This window comes from Gymnodraco acuticeps, unplaced genomic scaffold, assembly GCF_902827175.1.
Source record: "Gymnodraco acuticeps unplaced genomic scaffold, fGymAcu1.1, whole genome shotgun sequence".
NCBI lineage: Eukaryota > Metazoa > Chordata > Actinopteri > Perciformes > Bathydraconidae > Gymnodraco > Gymnodraco acuticeps.
In genome coordinates this window covers 110,883-129,157 of record NW_022992317.1, presented here as the reverse complement: position 1 = coordinate 129,157, position 18,275 = coordinate 110,883, and the positions used below count along the sequence as shown (strand labels likewise).

The 18,275-nt window shown below is 40.3% G+C and overlaps 1 protein-coding gene, 1 long non-coding RNA gene and 1 pseudogene across 2 annotated transcripts; 1 reads left to right on the top strand and 2 right to left on the bottom strand.

Moving 5' to 3' along the window:
* Nucleotides 1-1,429: 1,429 nt before the first annotated feature.
* LOC117541239 lies at nucleotides 1,430-6,718 on the bottom strand (annotated as a pseudogene).
* Nucleotides 6,024-9,262, top strand: LOC117541243 (E3 ubiquitin-protein ligase TRIM21-like). The gene is made up of 2 exons (XM_034208418.1): nucleotides 6,024-6,133; nucleotides 6,975-9,262. The coding sequence occupies exon 2, from the start codon at nucleotides 6,981-6,983 to the stop codon at nucleotides 8,622-8,624; it is 1,644 nt and encodes a 547-aa protein (XP_034064309.1). The 5' UTR covers nucleotides 6,024-6,133; nucleotides 6,975-6,980; the 3' UTR covers nucleotides 8,625-9,262.
* Nucleotides 9,263-12,405: 3,143 nt separating this feature from the next.
* LOC117541245 lies at nucleotides 12,406-13,610 on the bottom strand. The gene is made up of 3 exons (XR_004568284.1): nucleotides 13,278-13,610; nucleotides 12,597-12,724; nucleotides 12,406-12,507 (listed from the first exon to the last, which is right to left on the bottom strand). It is a non-coding gene; the product is annotated as an uncharacterized LOC117541245 (long non-coding RNA).
* Between the last annotated feature and the right edge of the window lie 4,665 nt (nucleotides 13,611-18,275).

The following is an 18,275-nucleotide window of genomic DNA, read 5'->3' as shown; positions in this document are numbered from 1 at the left end:
GGCACACTCTCCAATCACAGAGCTTGAGGACTATCACGGGGTTTGTCAAGCGAAGCAGAGAGAATACTTACTTCCGGGTGTAATATTCTGTAAAGCAAATGAGCTGCTCCGAACCTCGGTCCTGACGGTCCTGACGGACTCCAACTTGTGTTTATTAATCAAACAAATAAATAAACACAAGGATAATAAATGTATGTGTTATTGTTGAGTAAATGGAGAATTGCACAGGGGATAATAACGTATCTCTGCCACAATTTTAGATGCGGATTTTGTTAAACTAATACGTTTGCGCTGTGGACCAACACTATACATTGACGGGGAAGGGGGTAGCAATAAAGATAACACCATTAAACAGTTACACAACATAACAGAAATAATATCGATAGCAGCATCCCTTGCAACCACCTTGGTGACAATGAAAACGTTGTATAGACACAATTTCCTGAAGTAATCTTCGTAATAACTAGCAAACTAAAGATCATGTGCATCCACTGCACACATAATCTGAAATAACAACTCATATTTCTCGCATCAAATTACATCAAAACGCATTTTAATGGCCAAACTAACTTTAAAATAGGCATTTTACACCGAGAATAAAACGAAGTTCAGCCATGTTTTTTTTTCTGCAGGGAGAAATTTGAAGATCACGTGACATAGACGCCAGCCATTGGAATGAATGGTGAAAAAAAACGTAGGGATCCTACAATTTCAGAGGCGTTTTTGTAGAAATACTACGTCCTACGTTGTGGACCAACGTAGTTAATACACGTTTTTTTGTGAGACTGGGTTGGGGTTTCCCACACATAGACTTTACTTGGGCGGCCACGGGCCCAAGCGAGCCATTTAGGTTTCATTTTTTAATCCGTCCGCGACCACGGCATCTGCGATCCCTCGTTCTACCCCTCGCTATCGTGTGAAGGGTCTGCTAGCTTTATGCGCTCCGCACAGTAACCCTGCTGCGAGGCACGGGCGAACAGTTCATGAGCGTGCTCACTAGCGCCCCTCCCCCCCCCGCTCATAAAGTGAAGTACCCCTCAAAAGGTCCGGTTTATTTCATTTTAAGGATGCGCACCAAGCACCATCTCCAGGTGCTCCTTTGAGAACCAGCGCAAAAAAGTGATGTGCACCCCTGTATATAAGTCATCATGAACACATCTGTCCATCAGACAGAGGGCTGCTGTGCCTCCTGTCATCATTAATGGACGTCTCTTTAAAATGACCGCTCAGAGGAGAGGAGTTCTCATTTCTCTAACCGCCTGCTGCTTCCCCTCCTCTCTCCTCGGTTCCCCTCCTCAGTCCTCCGCTCGCATCTCCTGTGGGCGGGACTAAGTATCGAGGATAGGAGTCGAGGAGGGGACATTTAAGAATTGAGAAACCTCTTTTGAGTTTATACGTAAGAGATTCTGCAGCTTTTACACATCCCCTTTCACCTGATGTCGTTCCTGCTCATCTGATTGGCCGTGCCGAACTCAACGTTGGCGTTGGGGATCGGCACCATGGTGGGCATATTGTTCCCACTGAAGGCATACCTGGAAACATTAAGAGCACAGAGGCTTCATTATTATTAGATTGTATATATATTAAACATTTAGAAACCATTGAGACTCAAATGCTCCTAAACGAGTCGGTTCAGTCATCAAAAAAAAATCTGATCTATCTCAATATTATGAAATTTTTATTATGTAAATGAAAAAAAGGCCCATAAGGCAGGGTAGGTAAATTGTATATTTTGCAATTTTCTTTGAGACCTATTTTAATCCTGGTTTCACTCTTATCAATTGCATTTAAATAGTATCTATCATTATTATTTGCCAATTGTTTATTCATTCTGTTGCTGTTATAACTTCATTTACAACATTTGTTCTGCTTTTTTTTCTCAGAATTAGAACAATTTCAAATTTTCTCGGAATTCTAACTTTTTCACAGAATTTGACTTTTTTTCATAATTTTCACTTTTTCTCAGAATTAGATTTTTTTTTCATATTATTTTTTTTCTCAGAATTCAAACTTACCAGAAAATATATAAATTCTTAATGTTACTCACCTGTGCAGGCTACCTGTAGTCCTAGCAAAGGTTTTTTTTTTTTTTTTTTAAAACAACCTTTTTGAAACATATTTTGCTGTTTTTGGGTCCGTATACATACATTTGCACTTCTATTTTTCGGGCTCTCCTTACTGCAATTTGAGCCTGAGTTCTGACTACAACTCATTGTTTTGGTTGAACTATTCCTTTGAATTGTGAAATGTGATGAATGCTGATGGTACTGCATGACGGAGTTGTAGTCGTACTGTGTGTTCAGGTTCAGCGTGTTTATCTTGTCGAAGGCGTACGCCCAACCTGAGATCACTGTGAAGTTAGTTGTGTATTAGATGAGTGTAAAACATGAGAGGGTTGATCAATCATCCGTTATGAATGCAACTAACAGTAAGTCAATTTAAGCATGATTTACCTTTCATCAGTGTTCAAATTAAACCAAGACAGGGACATAAATGATGGGAAAGTCACAAAAAATAACATGTTTAAGGATATTGTGTGATTATATTTGGGGTTTCTTTAGGATAAAGATGTGGACAGTTATAGATTAGTTTATTGGAGTACAGGACTAGAGTAAAGGTCTGATATAATGAACACATTATCCCTTATTACATGGTTTAGTTGATACTCGATTTAGATTGGTCAATTTGGAAATTTCAGAAGTTGTTAATACTCAATAACAGACCGCTGCTCAGCAAAATAATGACTGTTGCTAAGGAGGATCAAGGGGTAAAAGAAAATAGACCAAAAGACGGAGCGTTGGACCTCAGAGAAATCACCAGAAGAAGACAGATATGTTTTAAATCAATATTGTGAGGTGAGTCGTTGGTTTATTTAGTATGTCTAATAAGCTGCTTCTGAGCTGTTGTATTTCCATAATGACCGCCTCGCTGCACGTTATCCCTGTTATTACTGAACGTTTAGAGCATGGACGTATAAGGAGAACGGTTTAGAGGTTACAGACCGGACTGGATGTTCTCCCGCAGGATGCAGATGTGCTGGTCTCTGTCGGAGCGGCACTGCTCGTGGTTGAACTTGAGCACATGCAGCAGCTCGTGTTGAACCGTGCTGTGATACAGGCAGCCCTGCCGGTCCAGAGACACCGTCTGGGAGTAACCCCGACGCTTCAGCTGCAAAAAACACACAATTTAAAGGTCACCTATCATGCTATATCAACTTTTTCATGTCTTATACATACATATGTGTCCCCGGTGTGTTAGGGAACTCACGCAGTGTCAGTCAAATAAAACCCTCTCTCTTTTCCTCCGTACCCAAATCTCTAAAAACGGGGGAACAACGGAGCTGATCCAGATTTGTCTCCGATATGACGTAATATCGGAAATGTGGGCGGGCTTTACACACACGGCCCTATCAGAAACGTTGCTATGAGAAACAATGCGTGACAGTTTTGGACGTAATATGGTCTTTGATTATCAAGCATCGCTAACACTCTGGAGAGTACTGGAGAGAGTATGTGTAAAAAAGCAGGAAATACAAAAAAAGGATGCCTCAAAATAGTACAACAAAATTTAAGAATTTAAGAATCTTTAAGAATCATAATCAGTTTTTTTGCAAAGTAGGTTTACAAATACGAGGTTTACCCGCCGTCTGACTGGATGTTCAGGAAGTCTCTCTGGCTCGTGTGTCTGACGAAGCGAATGCAGGAAACATCGTGGAAGGAAGTCAGGCCGTGCTCGATGATGGAGCACTCAAGAAACAAAGCAGCTGTGGTTCAATGGAGGTCAAGGGTCACAATCAGGTTCTTAGACTTTTCCTCAGAGGTGGGAGAAGTACTCAGATCTGTACTTGAGTAGAAGTACCAGATTGTAGGAATACTCAATAAAAATCCTGCATTCAAAATGTTGCTCAAGTAAAAGTAGAAAAGTATTATCATCAAAATATAGTTGAAGTAGCGACAGTAAAAGTAGTCATTGTGCAGATTGGTCCATTTCAGAATAATATATGATATGTTTTATAATGATTGATCATCAAAGTGTTCTCAAAGCTGGTAAAGGTGCAGCTAGTTTGAATGACTTTGCATACTGCAGGGTAGCTTGTGAATTTACTCCAGGTGGAACTAAAGTCTGATTTAACACTTTATTATTCATCCAGATCTGTAAAGTAACTAAAGGTATTAGTACAAAGTAGCCACAAATGGCACTTAAGTAGGCTACAGACTGTTAAAGTTGATTTAAACCTGAGAGCAGGATTAGCTGAAAAGAGTCCAAGGAAACTTATTTAAAAGTTAACAGCATTTAATTAAACAAATGATACGGTGATACAAATGGAATGTGCAAGAGTGGTGCAGCTCTCCGGTTCGCGTGGGGTGCCGCTGCTTCCTCAGCTGTTGTTTATCGCGTGGCCGGGGTAGAGAGAGAGCGTTTTTTCCTGTCCTTCATATGTTATAGTCTATAGTCCCAGTAGCGTGGCGTGGGGAAAAATGTAGGGGAAGCCCATTTTTTGGGTCGGGGGGTGGTCAATAACGTAACCAGATGAGTGATTACAGCGCCCGGTATCATTTTACACACATTGGTATCACACAGATGCAGGACTTGCACACGCCTGTTATCTAACCGACAGGTCCGCACGCACTCTCCAGCTGAAACTCTCTCCTTATTAATTTAAGCATTTTACTTATTAATGTATGCAGACAATCACACAATCTATGTGATTTTTGGATTTACCGTGCCTCTCAATTGCCCGTGACAGGTTGGCAAAGTCGATGAATCCTGAAGTTGCCCAAGGATTGTTCAGGGAGCACGAATCCTTGTCAAAAAGAAGACATGGCCAGCAAATTAGACGCTGAAGTTTAGCGCTTCCAGTTAGCCACTCCGTGCGGACATAATTGTCCTCATTGAACGTCCGATTCTCTCCCTTTTTCCTCTGCGTACACACAGCTCGAGTGCGGGCATTTGCCTGTCATCTGATTTAATTTGTAGTTGCTGCTGTAGCGGAAGTTTAGTAAAGTTATGTTTGATTAAGTACGCCAAATCTCCACCCTCCATAATGCTTCATTTGCTTGATAATTTCTAACGGCGGTGATGACAGTTTCAGTATTAAAACTGATGTTGATGTGATTTGATTGGATGGCAGTGTCCAATCAAATCGCCAGCCGCCAGCCGCCTCTGAAGGGAAGCAAGAGGCGGCTAGCTTCCCTTGGCATGGCCCTGACCAATCACAGGTTGGCAGGGGCATCACGTGGGCCTCATCTGATTGGTCAATCCCTCCATTTTTTTTCACCAAGGGAAGCTAGATTCGGCTGGCCTCCTCTCGCAACAGTGAGTGCAATCTACTGTTTCACCATAACATCTAGAGGGGCGCTGTTTGTTTCACTCTTTGTAAAATACTCAATGAGAATGGGGGAGAGACGGGCCGGCAGCAACACACAGCAAAGGAGAATTATCGAAACAAAACAAAGTGTTTGTATTTATTTATTTAAATTATAACTACAATCCGAAAAAACAGGGGAAGCCTGGCTTCCCTTGGCCTCCGGGAGAAAACGCCACTGTATAGTCCTCTCCTATTGGCCGGTCTCGACGGGGGGCTGGTCTTCCTCCCAGGTTCCTTCCTCTTTGATTAATATCGCATCAAATAAGAGGATTTAGACGTTGTGTGTTTAGTGTATAACTCCACAAGCCTTTACTCCTCATATTTCTTACATGACCCATTTTCAAACCGTCTGTTCAGGGAGGAGGAGATGTTGCTGCTCTTAAACAGGGACCATAACACAGCCTTGTGAAATGTAGCTATGAATCTCCAGGTGTGTAAAGAGATGTCCTTTATGTATTGAGAGAATATTCCTACTTATGCTCAATTCACTATTTGAAAAGCCTCTTGGATCAGCTGTAAAATGCATCGTCACAAAGTTAAATAACAAGCCTCAACAGTTCTTCCTCCACTCCCTCTTGGCAAACAGCCACTGAGAGGTGGGGCCACACTGTAAGAGAAGAGTTTCAATTTCCCGGAAATGAAAGCTGTTGTTTGTCTCAGCGACAGCAGAGCAGCAGCCGAGACACGTCTCTGTTTCTCTGAAGAAACACTCAACTGAATCCAGCAGCTTTTTCTCAACAACACAGCAGGACTCTGCAAACACTGGTGAGTACACTACAGACACATCACTTACTAAACATTTAGTCAAAGTTGGATTCAAATCAGAATCTGACTGTATTACATCCATTTGACCATATAAAGAATATTATACAATATAAATGTGTCAGTTAAGATATAAACCTCAATATTTAAATTAGCAACAGCCAAAAAACAACTGCAATGTAAACTCTGATTAAGTTAGAGAGCATACAGTCAAAGCTAGCATTAGCTTTACTTATTTTCATATTTCCTGTATTTGAAAACATCTATATAATTGACTCTATTAAACAAAGTAGAATCTAAATAGTAGATTTGTTCTGGACTGTCCAAAGCAAGGGATCTGGTGTTATGTTACAAGTGTTGCTTATAAAAGGCATGACAATTACATATTTGATCTTATATAATTTGTACACACTGTGGTTAGTAGCCTTGAGCTTTGAACCTGTTTCTGTAGTAACTGCTGTCTGCCTTTTGAAGCTGATAACGTTTACTGTTTTTTTACTAGCATTAACTTCAGTGATGCTCAGCAGGAGGTTTCACTCCTCTGTTCAACAACGGCAAAATCCCCCAACAGCATTAGAGCTTACACATTGTGTTTCTTAGAGTTTAAACCGAATGCTGCTATGATTTTCCAGATGTATTTATAATATTAACAAACAGAGAGATTTTTGTAACATTTCAAAATAACAGTGAACTGCAAATTTGAGCAATCTTTCACCCTCCGCATAATCATGATACATCAGCAGAGTTCAGTATCACCATCTATTTGACTTATAGCAAACAGATACAAGAGATTAAATCATATATACATTACAGTTTTTGTTTTTTTCACACGTTTTGTCCCCAGAGAGACATGTCTGCTGCCAGCTGTCTGCTGACTGAAGATCAGTTTCTGTGCTCCATCTGTCTGGATGTGTTCACTGATCCAGTCGCCATACCATGTGGACACAACTTCTGTAAAGCCTGCATCTCTCAACACTGGGATAGAAATGTCCCGAGTCAGTGTCCCAACTGTAAAAAGGTTTTCAACATAAAGCCTGAGCTGCGGGTCAACACTTTCATCTCTGAGATGGCTGCTCAGTTCAGACAGTCAGCTCAACAGAAAGCCAGCAGCAGCAGCTCAGAGCAACAAGTTGTCAAACCAGGAGAAGTTCCCTGTGACGTCTGCACTGGAACCAGACTGAAGGCCCTGAAGTCCTGCCTGGTGTGTCTGGCCTCCTACTGTGAGACTCACCTGGAGCCTCATCTGACAGCGTCACGTCTGAAAAGACATCAGCTGATCGACCCTGAGGAGAACCTGGAAAGCAGGATGTGTGTGAAGCACGATAAACTGCTGGAGCTGTTCTGTAAGACCGACCAGGTGTGTGTCTGCATGCTCTGCACTCTTTTAGACCACAAGACACATGATGTTGTTCCTCTGAAAGAAGGATATGAAGGAAAGAAGGCTGAGCTGGGGAAGACAGAGGCTGAAATTCAGCAGATGATCCAGAAGAGACAACTGAAGATTCAGGAGATGAACCGCTCAGTGGAGCTCAGTAAGGAAGGAGCAGACAGAGAGATAACAGATGGTGTTCAGGTCTTCACCGCTCTGAAGGAGTCTGTTGAGAGAAGCCAGGCCGAGCTCATCGACACCATCAAAGAGAAGCAGAGAGAGACAGAGGAACAGGCTGAAGGCTTCATCAAAGAGCTGGAACAGGAAATCTCTGAGCTGAAGAAGAGAAGCTCTGAGGTGGAGCAGCTCTCACGCTCTGAAGACCAGCTCCACCTCCTCCAAAGCTTCACGTCCCTGAACGCTGCTCCACCCACCAAGAACTGGACAGAAGTCAGGGTCCGTCCACCTTCATATGAGGGGACTGTGGTGAGAGCTGTGACTCAGCTGGAGGAGACGCTCAGGAAACAGATGAAGAAGCTGCATGAGGTGGAGCTCAAGAGGGTCCAGCAGTCTGAGGTGGAGGTGACTCTTGATCCTGATACAGCACATCCCAACCTCATCCTGTCTGATGATGGAAAACAAGTCAACTGTGGTGATGTGAAGAAGAATCTCCCAGACAATCCAGAGAGATTTGATACGTGTGCTTGTGTCTTAGCAAAGCAGAGTTTCTCTTCAGGAAGATTCTACTATGAGGTTCAGGTTAAAGGGAAGACTGAGTGGGATTTAGGAGTGGCCAGAGAGTCGATCAACAGGAAAGGAATCATCACACTGGCTCCTCAGGATGGTTACTGGACGATATGGTTGAGGAATGAAAATAAGTACCAAGCTTTTGCTGTTCCTCCAGTCCGTCTCTCTCTGAAGTCTCAGCCTGAGAAGGTGGGGGTGTTTGTGGATTATGAGGAGGGTCTGGTCTCCTTTTATGATGTTGATGCTGCAGCTCTGATCTACTCCTTCACTGGCTGCTGCTTCAAAGAGAAACTCTACCCATACTTTGGTCCCGGTCTTAATCATGGTGGTAAAAACTCTGCCCCTCTGATCATCTCTCCTGTCAATCACACTGAGTAGAACAACCATTTGATTTTCTTCAGAAAGAGTCACTCTCACTAAATGGAATAAATGTGTTCAACTGGGGAAGTAATAATAATTCATTTATTTTATTTAGGCACCTTTCAAGGCTCTCAAGGTCGCCGTACATGTACATTGTACATCTTTTAGAATCCGGACACTTATGGGACTTTTCATGAGACGCATAAAAACACATAAAATACTGATGAGTATGTTCTAATGTAATCTAGTTTATTCTACGGATTGCACTACTTGCCGTCATGACTTGAAATGATCAGAAAACTATTTACAGAGAAATAAACTTTGCCCACTTCTTTATATGTCAGGGGGACAAGAAAAGTATTTATTGTCTCAGAAATGTGTTTTCAAAAAGTGTTTCATACTTGCACACATAGTGGAAGTACTGCACTCCTTGTTCATTAGTAAAATACTGTGTATACATATCTTTTTTTATAATTTTCAATTGAGGGGAAAATGATGGGTCCCTCTGGTTTTAAAGGGGAAGTTCAGGATTATTTATTGAATTACAGTATATTGGTACAAAATGTATTGACAGTTACTTTGAAAATCAACAATATCTGATCATTAAACATTAGGCTGCAGTGGTTTAACAAACCAGGGAAATTAAAAAGTTACATCTCAGCTGTCTGTTGTGTTATGTTAATTGTATTGCATCCACCTCTCTGCACACTGCTTGTAAAGTTTGAACAAAGCCTCAATGGATTAAAAAAAAAAGGATCAAAGAATGTTAATTTTTGTCTTTTTTTTAAATGTACAAACTGAAGTACAGTTTTCACTAGTTCTCAATTTAGGGAAAGTAGCTTAAAAAAATGTACTTAACTATTTCCATTTCTACTTAACTACATGTGTCTGATAGATTTGGTTATTCTGAAGCTTTATAAACTATTTAAAACCCTCTTGGATCAGCTGATCATAGATATTAAGATTGCTGTATATGTTTGTTAGAAATAAGGCCATCACCTGGTTAGCTTAGCTTAGCATAAAGACTGGAAACAGAGGAAGACAAAGCCAGCCTGTCCAAAGGTAACAAAATCCACCAATCAGCAGCTCTGAATCCAGTTTGTTTAATCCATACCAAATCAGAGGAGCAAAAACATCAATAAGACGTTTAACAGGGGATTATGGGTCGGGCTATTTCTTGACTGGGACCGAAACAAGTTGCCAAATTGCTTTTAAATTTCAGTTTTCATACAGAGATATATTAAGTACACTTAAATGTATATTTTGTCACTCACTATTTTCCCCTTTTCCTAGTATACATGCTAAATTAAGCTAATCTAAGTGTCTGATGGCTGCAGCCTGTGTCAGTGTGAGCGGTCTGACTGGTTGGACTGCTTCTAATGATTATGATCTCATTCTTCACCTTGAACACACTCCAGCACTGCCTGTACAGGTGAGACTAACTGACTGCAAACGTCCCGTCTGACTGGGAGATAAATAAAGGGTTTTTTAAATATCAAAATTGCATGAAATATGCTTGTAAAGTCTATTTTATTAATGCCCTGTTTATAAGATGGAGCTTATCATTTGAAATGCAATGTCATTATTTTTAACAGTACACGTTTTCTGAAACAGATGTTATAATCCTTTACGCAATCATCAATAATCACTCTATACATCTGGCTATTGATGATATATGAACAAACCACTATTTTGATAAAAAAATCAAAAAGGCCTTGTATCGTGAATTTACATTTTGCAGTACAAAATAATAATCAAGTTAAAACAAATAGTAACTCATTCATATGACCACTTTTTGTTTAAACCAAAACTGACATGTATAAGTATGGAGGCTGACAGGGGACAACGCACTTATTATAAACACGCTGCAGTTTCAAGACGATGCAAATATAAAAACACAAACCTGCCAAAACACATGCAAATGAAGAATCATCTTTACCATCTTGACAACACATGCAACGTTTACTAAAAGTAATGTCTTTCATTTTTGTAAAGCACTTTGAATTGCCTTGTGTTGAAAGGTGCTATATAAATACACTTGCCTTGCCTTGAAATATGGATAACTGGCTAGATGACATTCATTCAACATAACAATCTTTAAAGATGGTCACTGTGTAGATGACACTGAGGATGACTGTGCAAGCTGTGTTTGAAATAGTATGTGACTCTAAATGTATGATATCAGTTCTTTTTTATTGGCATTTTCTGGATTGAGGTGTACATTTGAAACTTCTCATTAAAGTAAATGCTGTTGCAAAGGATCTTCCATTTACATTCTGAGGAAAGCACATTTAGTTTGAGTGGTGATGCGTAAATACCTGTGTCATTAAAGCAGTTCTGTAAAGGTGTGTTACTACCAGGTGTTTCCATGTGAACTTTGAGGGTGTCTCGCCCCCTAGTGGACAGACGTATACACTACATGTAGTCAAGTTTTGTACTGAAGATAGATTCTCAGGTACTTTATTGATTTACCTTGAATATGTTTTTTTGTATTAATTTGTCTTTTAAATAAAGTATACTGTAGTTGCATGGAGAAAATACCCTTTTGTTCATTCTCTCCATCGTTGTTAATTCATTAAAAGCAGAGCGTCTTTAAGCAACGACCTGCAGAGTGAACGCTTCATTTCAAATTATTGAATAATTTAATCAATATCAACATTAAACATTCAAACACCTTCTTTTTTCTTTGGATTATGCAGCCTGATATCCGCTAACAGTGTCAGCGAGAAAGATGTGGAAAATCAGCTTCACATTATTGAGGTTTTAATAAAGAAATACCTTTTATTTCCTCGATTGGAGAGTTAATGTCCTCTTTGAGTTCTAGTCAACAAGACTAAGAGATAGAATAAATGATGCCGAAGCCACAAACACTCAATATGGTGTGTGTGTGTGTGTGTGGGTAGGTAGGTAGGTAGGTAAACAAACTCCTCTCTTGATAAGACAGTCTCACTTTGATGCCAGGTGCTGTTTCCCATGAGAGAGAGTGGAGCGTGCCACAGGGGAAATTATACTCTTTTTTAAAGTTAGTAATTTAATTTATATTAAACAATATTTCTTAGCAAAGGAACTGTTAGCATATTAGATTATAAATATTTTTATTTTTATTTAACCAGATAAAAAGCATTGAGATACAATCTCATTTACAATGCTGACCTGGCCAAGAAGGCAGCAACACATTCTTACACACAACACAAACATATAAAATACAGAGAACACAACTAAGAAACCAAAAGACGAAAAAGCAGTCACTACATTGTGCACAGTAAGAAAGGTACACTACTTATTACTGCAAGAGCAGCTGGTGGTAAGGACTTCAGACAACTTCAATTTAAAACAGGCTATTGGGACAAGTGCCCTCAGTTCGAAAATGATACATACTTTTGACTCGAAAACGATTATTTTGTCAGCTTCAGTTACTTGAATACAAGATCAACAAATTATTGTTGATGATTTTTAATGGGTTTGTTTTTTAAAACTAAATAAGCTCCAGTTTTACCACCTGCGTAATTTAAGTAAAGAACATCTGCACGGACCAATAATCCAATAACATGAAATATACCTTTATGCATCAATATGTACTTTTGGTAAGTTAAGTTGGTTTTAATGCTAATGGTTTGAAACACAGACACTAAAAAGCAATACGAGTTTGAGTTCATACGTAAGAGATTCTGCAGCTTCTCCTTTCACCTCTTCTTCACACCTTTCGTCAAACTGAGGTCGTAGAATTTAAATTAAGGAACATTTTCTAAAGTAAAAAAGTGTTAACAAGTGCACAAACTACAAAATACACTTCATCGAACATGTTTGAAGATTTATTATCAACACACTTTCTCAGTCTGTGCTATAAAGAGCTGGTTTGATGTTTTAAAATGGCCCCATGTCCTCAGGGTTTCTGCACCCCCTGTTGGAACAGAAGAAACACGTTAAAGACACACTTTCCTTTGACCTGAAAGCAGATGAATGAAGGGAGCCCAGCGTGTGTTTTCTTACCTTTCGACATTTGTACAGCGTGTTCAGTCTGCTGATGTCGTTCCTGCTCATCTGATTGGCCGTGCCGAACTCAACTGGCATTTGGGATCGGCACCATGGTGGGCTTATTGTTCCCGCTGAAGGCATACCTGGAAACATTAAGAGCACAGAGGCTTCATTATTATTAGATTGTATATATATTAAACATTTAGAAATCATTGAGACTCAAATGCTCCTAAGGCGGTGTTCACACGAGGCCGTAACGGAACCGCGGAAACGGACCCCGCAAACGATAACGGGTCCCAAGGTGGATAGATCTGCAAACGGAACTCTCTGGGGGGGCAATTGGCTCAGTTTGTACGCCCTATACGATCATTTTCTGATAATGATTAAGCCCCGCCTCTCCCCACCTCTGCTGCTGCTGACCATGCTACAGATGTTAGTGCAAAATCTACAGCTCCTCTACCACAACCATCAGCAACAAGTGGACATGGAGAACTACATGAACTACATGTTGCTAAATCCACCGCGGGGCATAAACAGAAGGGCAACCATGCTCGTTGGTCTTCTTCGCTGCTTTTGGTGTAATTTGTGGCAGAAGTACAGCGCCACTTACAGGCCCGGCATATGTACGACTTTTTTGATAACAAATTCGGTCCGTTTGCGCTCCCGTGTAAATGGGGTCTAAAGGCTGTTACACACCGAGCCGATTATCAGCGTCGATAGATGTTGGGCCGTCGATGAAAGTCGTGTCGCCCTACTCAGATTCGTGTGTACTGCACCGTCGTGTATTTTCGGCCGTGCCGACACCTACCGCCGCCGATTCGACATGTCGAATCAGTAGGCCGTCGGCCAAGAAATCACTCCGATTGATTCAATCAAGCGAATCAATGCATGAGAAGAAAGAAGCTAAACGGAAGTGAGGGACCGAAAAAAGAAGGCAAATCTGAGATTTCATTGAACTCCAGCTCTCGACTCAGGTTCGGGAAAGCCCCATGAGCTTCTCGCTGTAGAGTGAAAATGGAATGCACACGCTATTTGTTGTTTGTTTATATCACGCAGTCTGTTCTTCTTCTCTCGGTGTATCACGCAGTCTGTCTTCCGGTTGTTGCCTCTTTTGAATGAGGAATACACACTACCGCCGCCTGCTGGTAAGGAGAGTTATTGCCACTCACGCATGCGCAGTTCGTACGTGCTACTTGGCCGTCGGCTGAAGTCTTTGCGGTGTGTTCCAGTGCGACTCTTTGGCCAAGACGCAGGAGAGGTGAGGCGACGTTCCGTCGGGACGTGTTCTTTGGTGTCAGTTTGGTGTGTAAGAGGCTTTAAAGAGTCGGTTGAGTCACCAAAACAAATCTGATCCATCTCAATATTATGACGACAAATGTATTATGTAAATGAGAAAAAGGCCCATAAGGCAGTGTAGGCAAATTGTATATTTTTCATTTCTTTTGAGAGCTTGCCATCTATTATAATCCTGGTATCACTCTTATGTTATGCATTTAAATATTATCTATCATTATTATTTGCCAATTGTTTATTCATTCTGTTGCTGTTATAACTTCATTTAGCTGCTTTGTATAATAAAATAAAAATAAGAGATGGGCTGGAATATTCAAACATTTTTCAGCTTTTTTTTCAGAATTAGAACAATTTCAAAATGTTCTAGTTCTAACTTTTTCACAGAATTTGACTCTTTTTCATAATTTTCATTAGATTATTTTCTCATATTTTAACTTTTTTCTCAGAATTCAAACTCTTTAGCAGATTTTGGCTTTCTTCTCAAAATTTCACTTTTTCACGATTATATATGTTTTTCATAATTAGATTTTTTTCTTTCTCAGAATTCAAATTTACCTGAAAATATATATATGCTTAATGTTACTCACCTGTCCAGGCTACCTGTAGTCCAAAGGTTTATTTTTACAAGTAAAAATTGAGCTTTTTGAAACATATTTTGCTGTTTTTGGGTCCGTAGAAATTCATTTGCACTTTTATTTCTTGGGCTCTCGTGATTGCAATTCAAGCCTCACTTCTGTCTGCAACTCATTGTTTTGGGTGAACTGTTCCTTTGACATATATCCATTATGTTAGTTTATAAATGATTATGAATGCTATATTGTGTTGTTTAAATCTGCAGGGTATCTTCCAGTCGTCTCATTAATAAATGTCAGACTTGCAGTGTGGTATAAAAGGCAAAATAACAAAAGTGAGTCTCTTTCTCTTTTCTGACTTTTTTTATGGGTATTTTTTTATATTAAATACATAACAATAACAGTGCAGAACATCTAACCTCACTATGAATCCAGAACAATACACCTGCAGGAGTATGGATAAAGCGAGAGGTTTGCATGCATTTTGAGCCGATTTGGGCAGAATCCAGCAGAGTGGATCGTGCTGTTCATCCTATGTAATCTATATGTAAAGAAACAGGTCTAAATATTTAAAGATAAAGCTGTGAAACAATCTCAATAATTGGCAGCATGTTGAGATAGGAAGTTTTAATATCTTAAGAGAAGAGCTCTTTTGGCTCCTTCCTGTCTTTCTACTGGGTCTTTCGTGGCTTTGTACTGGCTATCTTCTAGCTCTATTCAGGTTTCTGGATTTTTTTCTAGCTCTATCCCTGATCATTTTCAGAACCTGAAGGCTCTATACGGACTATCTTCTGGTTCTCCTCTGGATCCATCCACTATCTCTTGTCTCTGTCCAGTGAATTACACTTTTGTTACTGGAGCAGGTAAAGCATACAACAGATACTTTCAGCATCATCGGAGCACAAAGTGGAAGCTTGGATGAAACACAGCGGACTTCTAAAGAATGAACACCCGCAACTTAGAAGAAATAAAGCTGGATTTGATGTATTCTAATATTGCAATGCAAACCCATGATGTAATGACAGTAATTAAGAATAATTTAGTTATTGAATGCCCATTTCAGTAGATTTAATCAAACAAAACATGAACATATTGAACATGGCCTCAAGACTGTAACCTCTTCACATTCTGTTGAAATAGTAAATTACTAGCCATATCTTACACATTGCTGTTTTGAATCATTAATATGTGGATGACAGTTGAACTGGATGATGCAACATGTATGCCACCTGCTGGAAAGAAGACGTATTGCTCTGTTGGCGTCATTTGGACAACACAAACAGAGTTAAACTCACATTTCATAAACAATCTTTGAGTACAGACACCGTCCTGCAGAGAGCACACAACCCAACAGCACGTTTTTGGTCTAGCATCACTTTACAAAACGTTTGCATTAAGACGCTAAGACTAGCTGGTCCATTGTAAAGGTCAGTCCACCTTAAATGATCAGCAGGTGAAAGGCAGGACACGGGAACTTGGTCCTGAGGAGATGTAACGATTATTAAACAAGAAAGTTGTCGAGTCAAGGGGTCAAAGAAATGAACTTTTGTGATTATTAGCGAATCGGTCGCAGGTGGGTGAAATCAGGCTTAGGGAGTAACTAAAACCAAAACTAAGGAGCTCATTGTTGATTTCAGGAGGACAAAAAAGGAAGTCCCACTAAGGACAAAACTGAAGACCATGGGAGACCGAGCCTTCTGCTCCGCTGCTCCGAGACTGTGGAATGCCCTCCCGAACCAGCTGAGGACAACACAGACTGTAGATGCTTTCAAAAAAGGGTTTAGCCTTTAACTAGATTTTTAAAGTCCATCTCCCCCTCCACAGAGAAGCAGTGGAGAGCGTGGAGGACCTACGGTTCCTTGGAGTAAACATCTCCAATCATTTAACTTGGACCTCAAACCTGGTGAAAAAGGCACAGCAGAGACTGTTTTTCCTGAGGAAACTGAGACAGGCCAGACTTCCACAAAAACTGCTGGTAAACTTCTATTGGTCGACTATTGAAAGCACCCTGACCCGCTGAATAACTGTGAGGTACACCAGCTGCGCAGCCGCAGAGTGGGACCTGCAACGGGTGGTGAAGGCTGCTCAGCGCATCGTTGGGACTGAGCTGCCCAACCTTGACAACATCTACAAAAGTCGACTGCAGAAGAAAGCCAGCAGTATCATATGAGACATCAAACACCCTGGCCGCTCACTGTTCGGCCGGACGGCAGCGGTTCGAACCGTCTGTTCAGGTCAATACAATCAAGCACCAACAGATTGAAGAACAGCTTCTTTCCCAGAGCTGTGGCCTCCATCACTCCCATCCCTGTCCAACCACAAAACTCACTATAACTTTGAACATGCACACATACAAACACACTACCTCCCATCAAAGACTGCAGCCAAAAATATCATGTTATTTATTTGTATATTTATTAAGTATCAAATTATAGCTTTTCTTTATTAAATAATCTTTAAAAATGTGTTTTAACATTCTGGTAAAGTGCATTTAAGTGATGACCCTGATTATTGCTACTATCTCTGCTTTATCACTGCTTTTATGGATGTGTTCTTATTTATGTACTGCAGTGAGAGAAGCCAAATTAATTTCGTTACACTGATGTGTGATGACAATAAAGATATTCTATTTTAACGTATTATATGAAACGGCATTAGGTCATCAGGATACAAAATAGGAAAATGTGCTCCCTTACAGAACCAAAAACAATCAGATAATAGGTATATTTATGTAAAAGAGGGATCGTTAACAGGATAGCAATGATAAAAAAACATTTAGAAATAAAGAACAATACATCAAATCATCCTATATCTGTATATGGAAACTTCGAGCCCTCAATCCACAATGAAATGGTTCATCAACAGTCAGTGGTTAACGTATAAATCAGAATGACAAAAACATATTGTCCACTTATGCTAATAAAGATGGAGTTAGTTTAAGTCTTATGTTAATGTTGTGCAATAATGTTGATCCAGTCAGGCAGATTTTTCTCATGTGTGAACTGTCATAAGACATATTCACTGTCCTCTCCATCAGCTTCTGTGTGTTCAGCTGAGCTGCTGATTGGAGGCTCTGCCTTACTATTATCCTCAGTTTGAATTTCATTAAGCTTTGAGGACTGACGACCAACACACTCGTGTCTATTTAAACAATTAAGCCATTTAAATATTTTGTCACAAACATTGCAGCTGTATATTTCCTCTCCTGTGTGGACTCTCATGTGTTGCTTTAAAATTCCACTCTCTGAAAAAACGTTCTTACAGACTGAGCAGCTAAAGGGTTTCTCTGCTGTGTGGACTCTCATGTGTTTCTTTAAACTTCCACTCTCTGAAAAAACGTTCTTACAGACTGAGCAGCTAAAGGGTTTCTCTGCTGTGTGGACTCTCATGTGTTGTTTTAAATGTCCACTCCGTGAAAAAGCTTTCTTACAGACTGAGCACCTGTGTGGTTTATCTCCTGTGTGGATTCTCATGTGTCTCTTTAAATGTCCATTCTTTGAAAAAGCTTTCTTACAGACTGAGCAGCAGCATGGTTTCTTTTCAGCACTACGTCGTGGATCACTGACGGATTCATGTCTATTTTTCAGTGAGTTTGAGCCTGATGCAGGTTCTCTGGTCTCCTTCCAATCAGCACTGTCTTCAGTGTCAGGTTCAGAAGAGTCTTCAGGGTCGTCCTCAGTCTTTGGTTGTAAACTGCTCTCTGGATCTGAGTTCCTGGCTGGTTCTGGTCCTCGACAGTCATCTCCATCAGCTTCTGTCTCCATGTGTTCAGCTGAGCTGCTGATTGGAGGCTCTGCTTCTCTGTTATCCTCAGTTTGAATTTCATTAA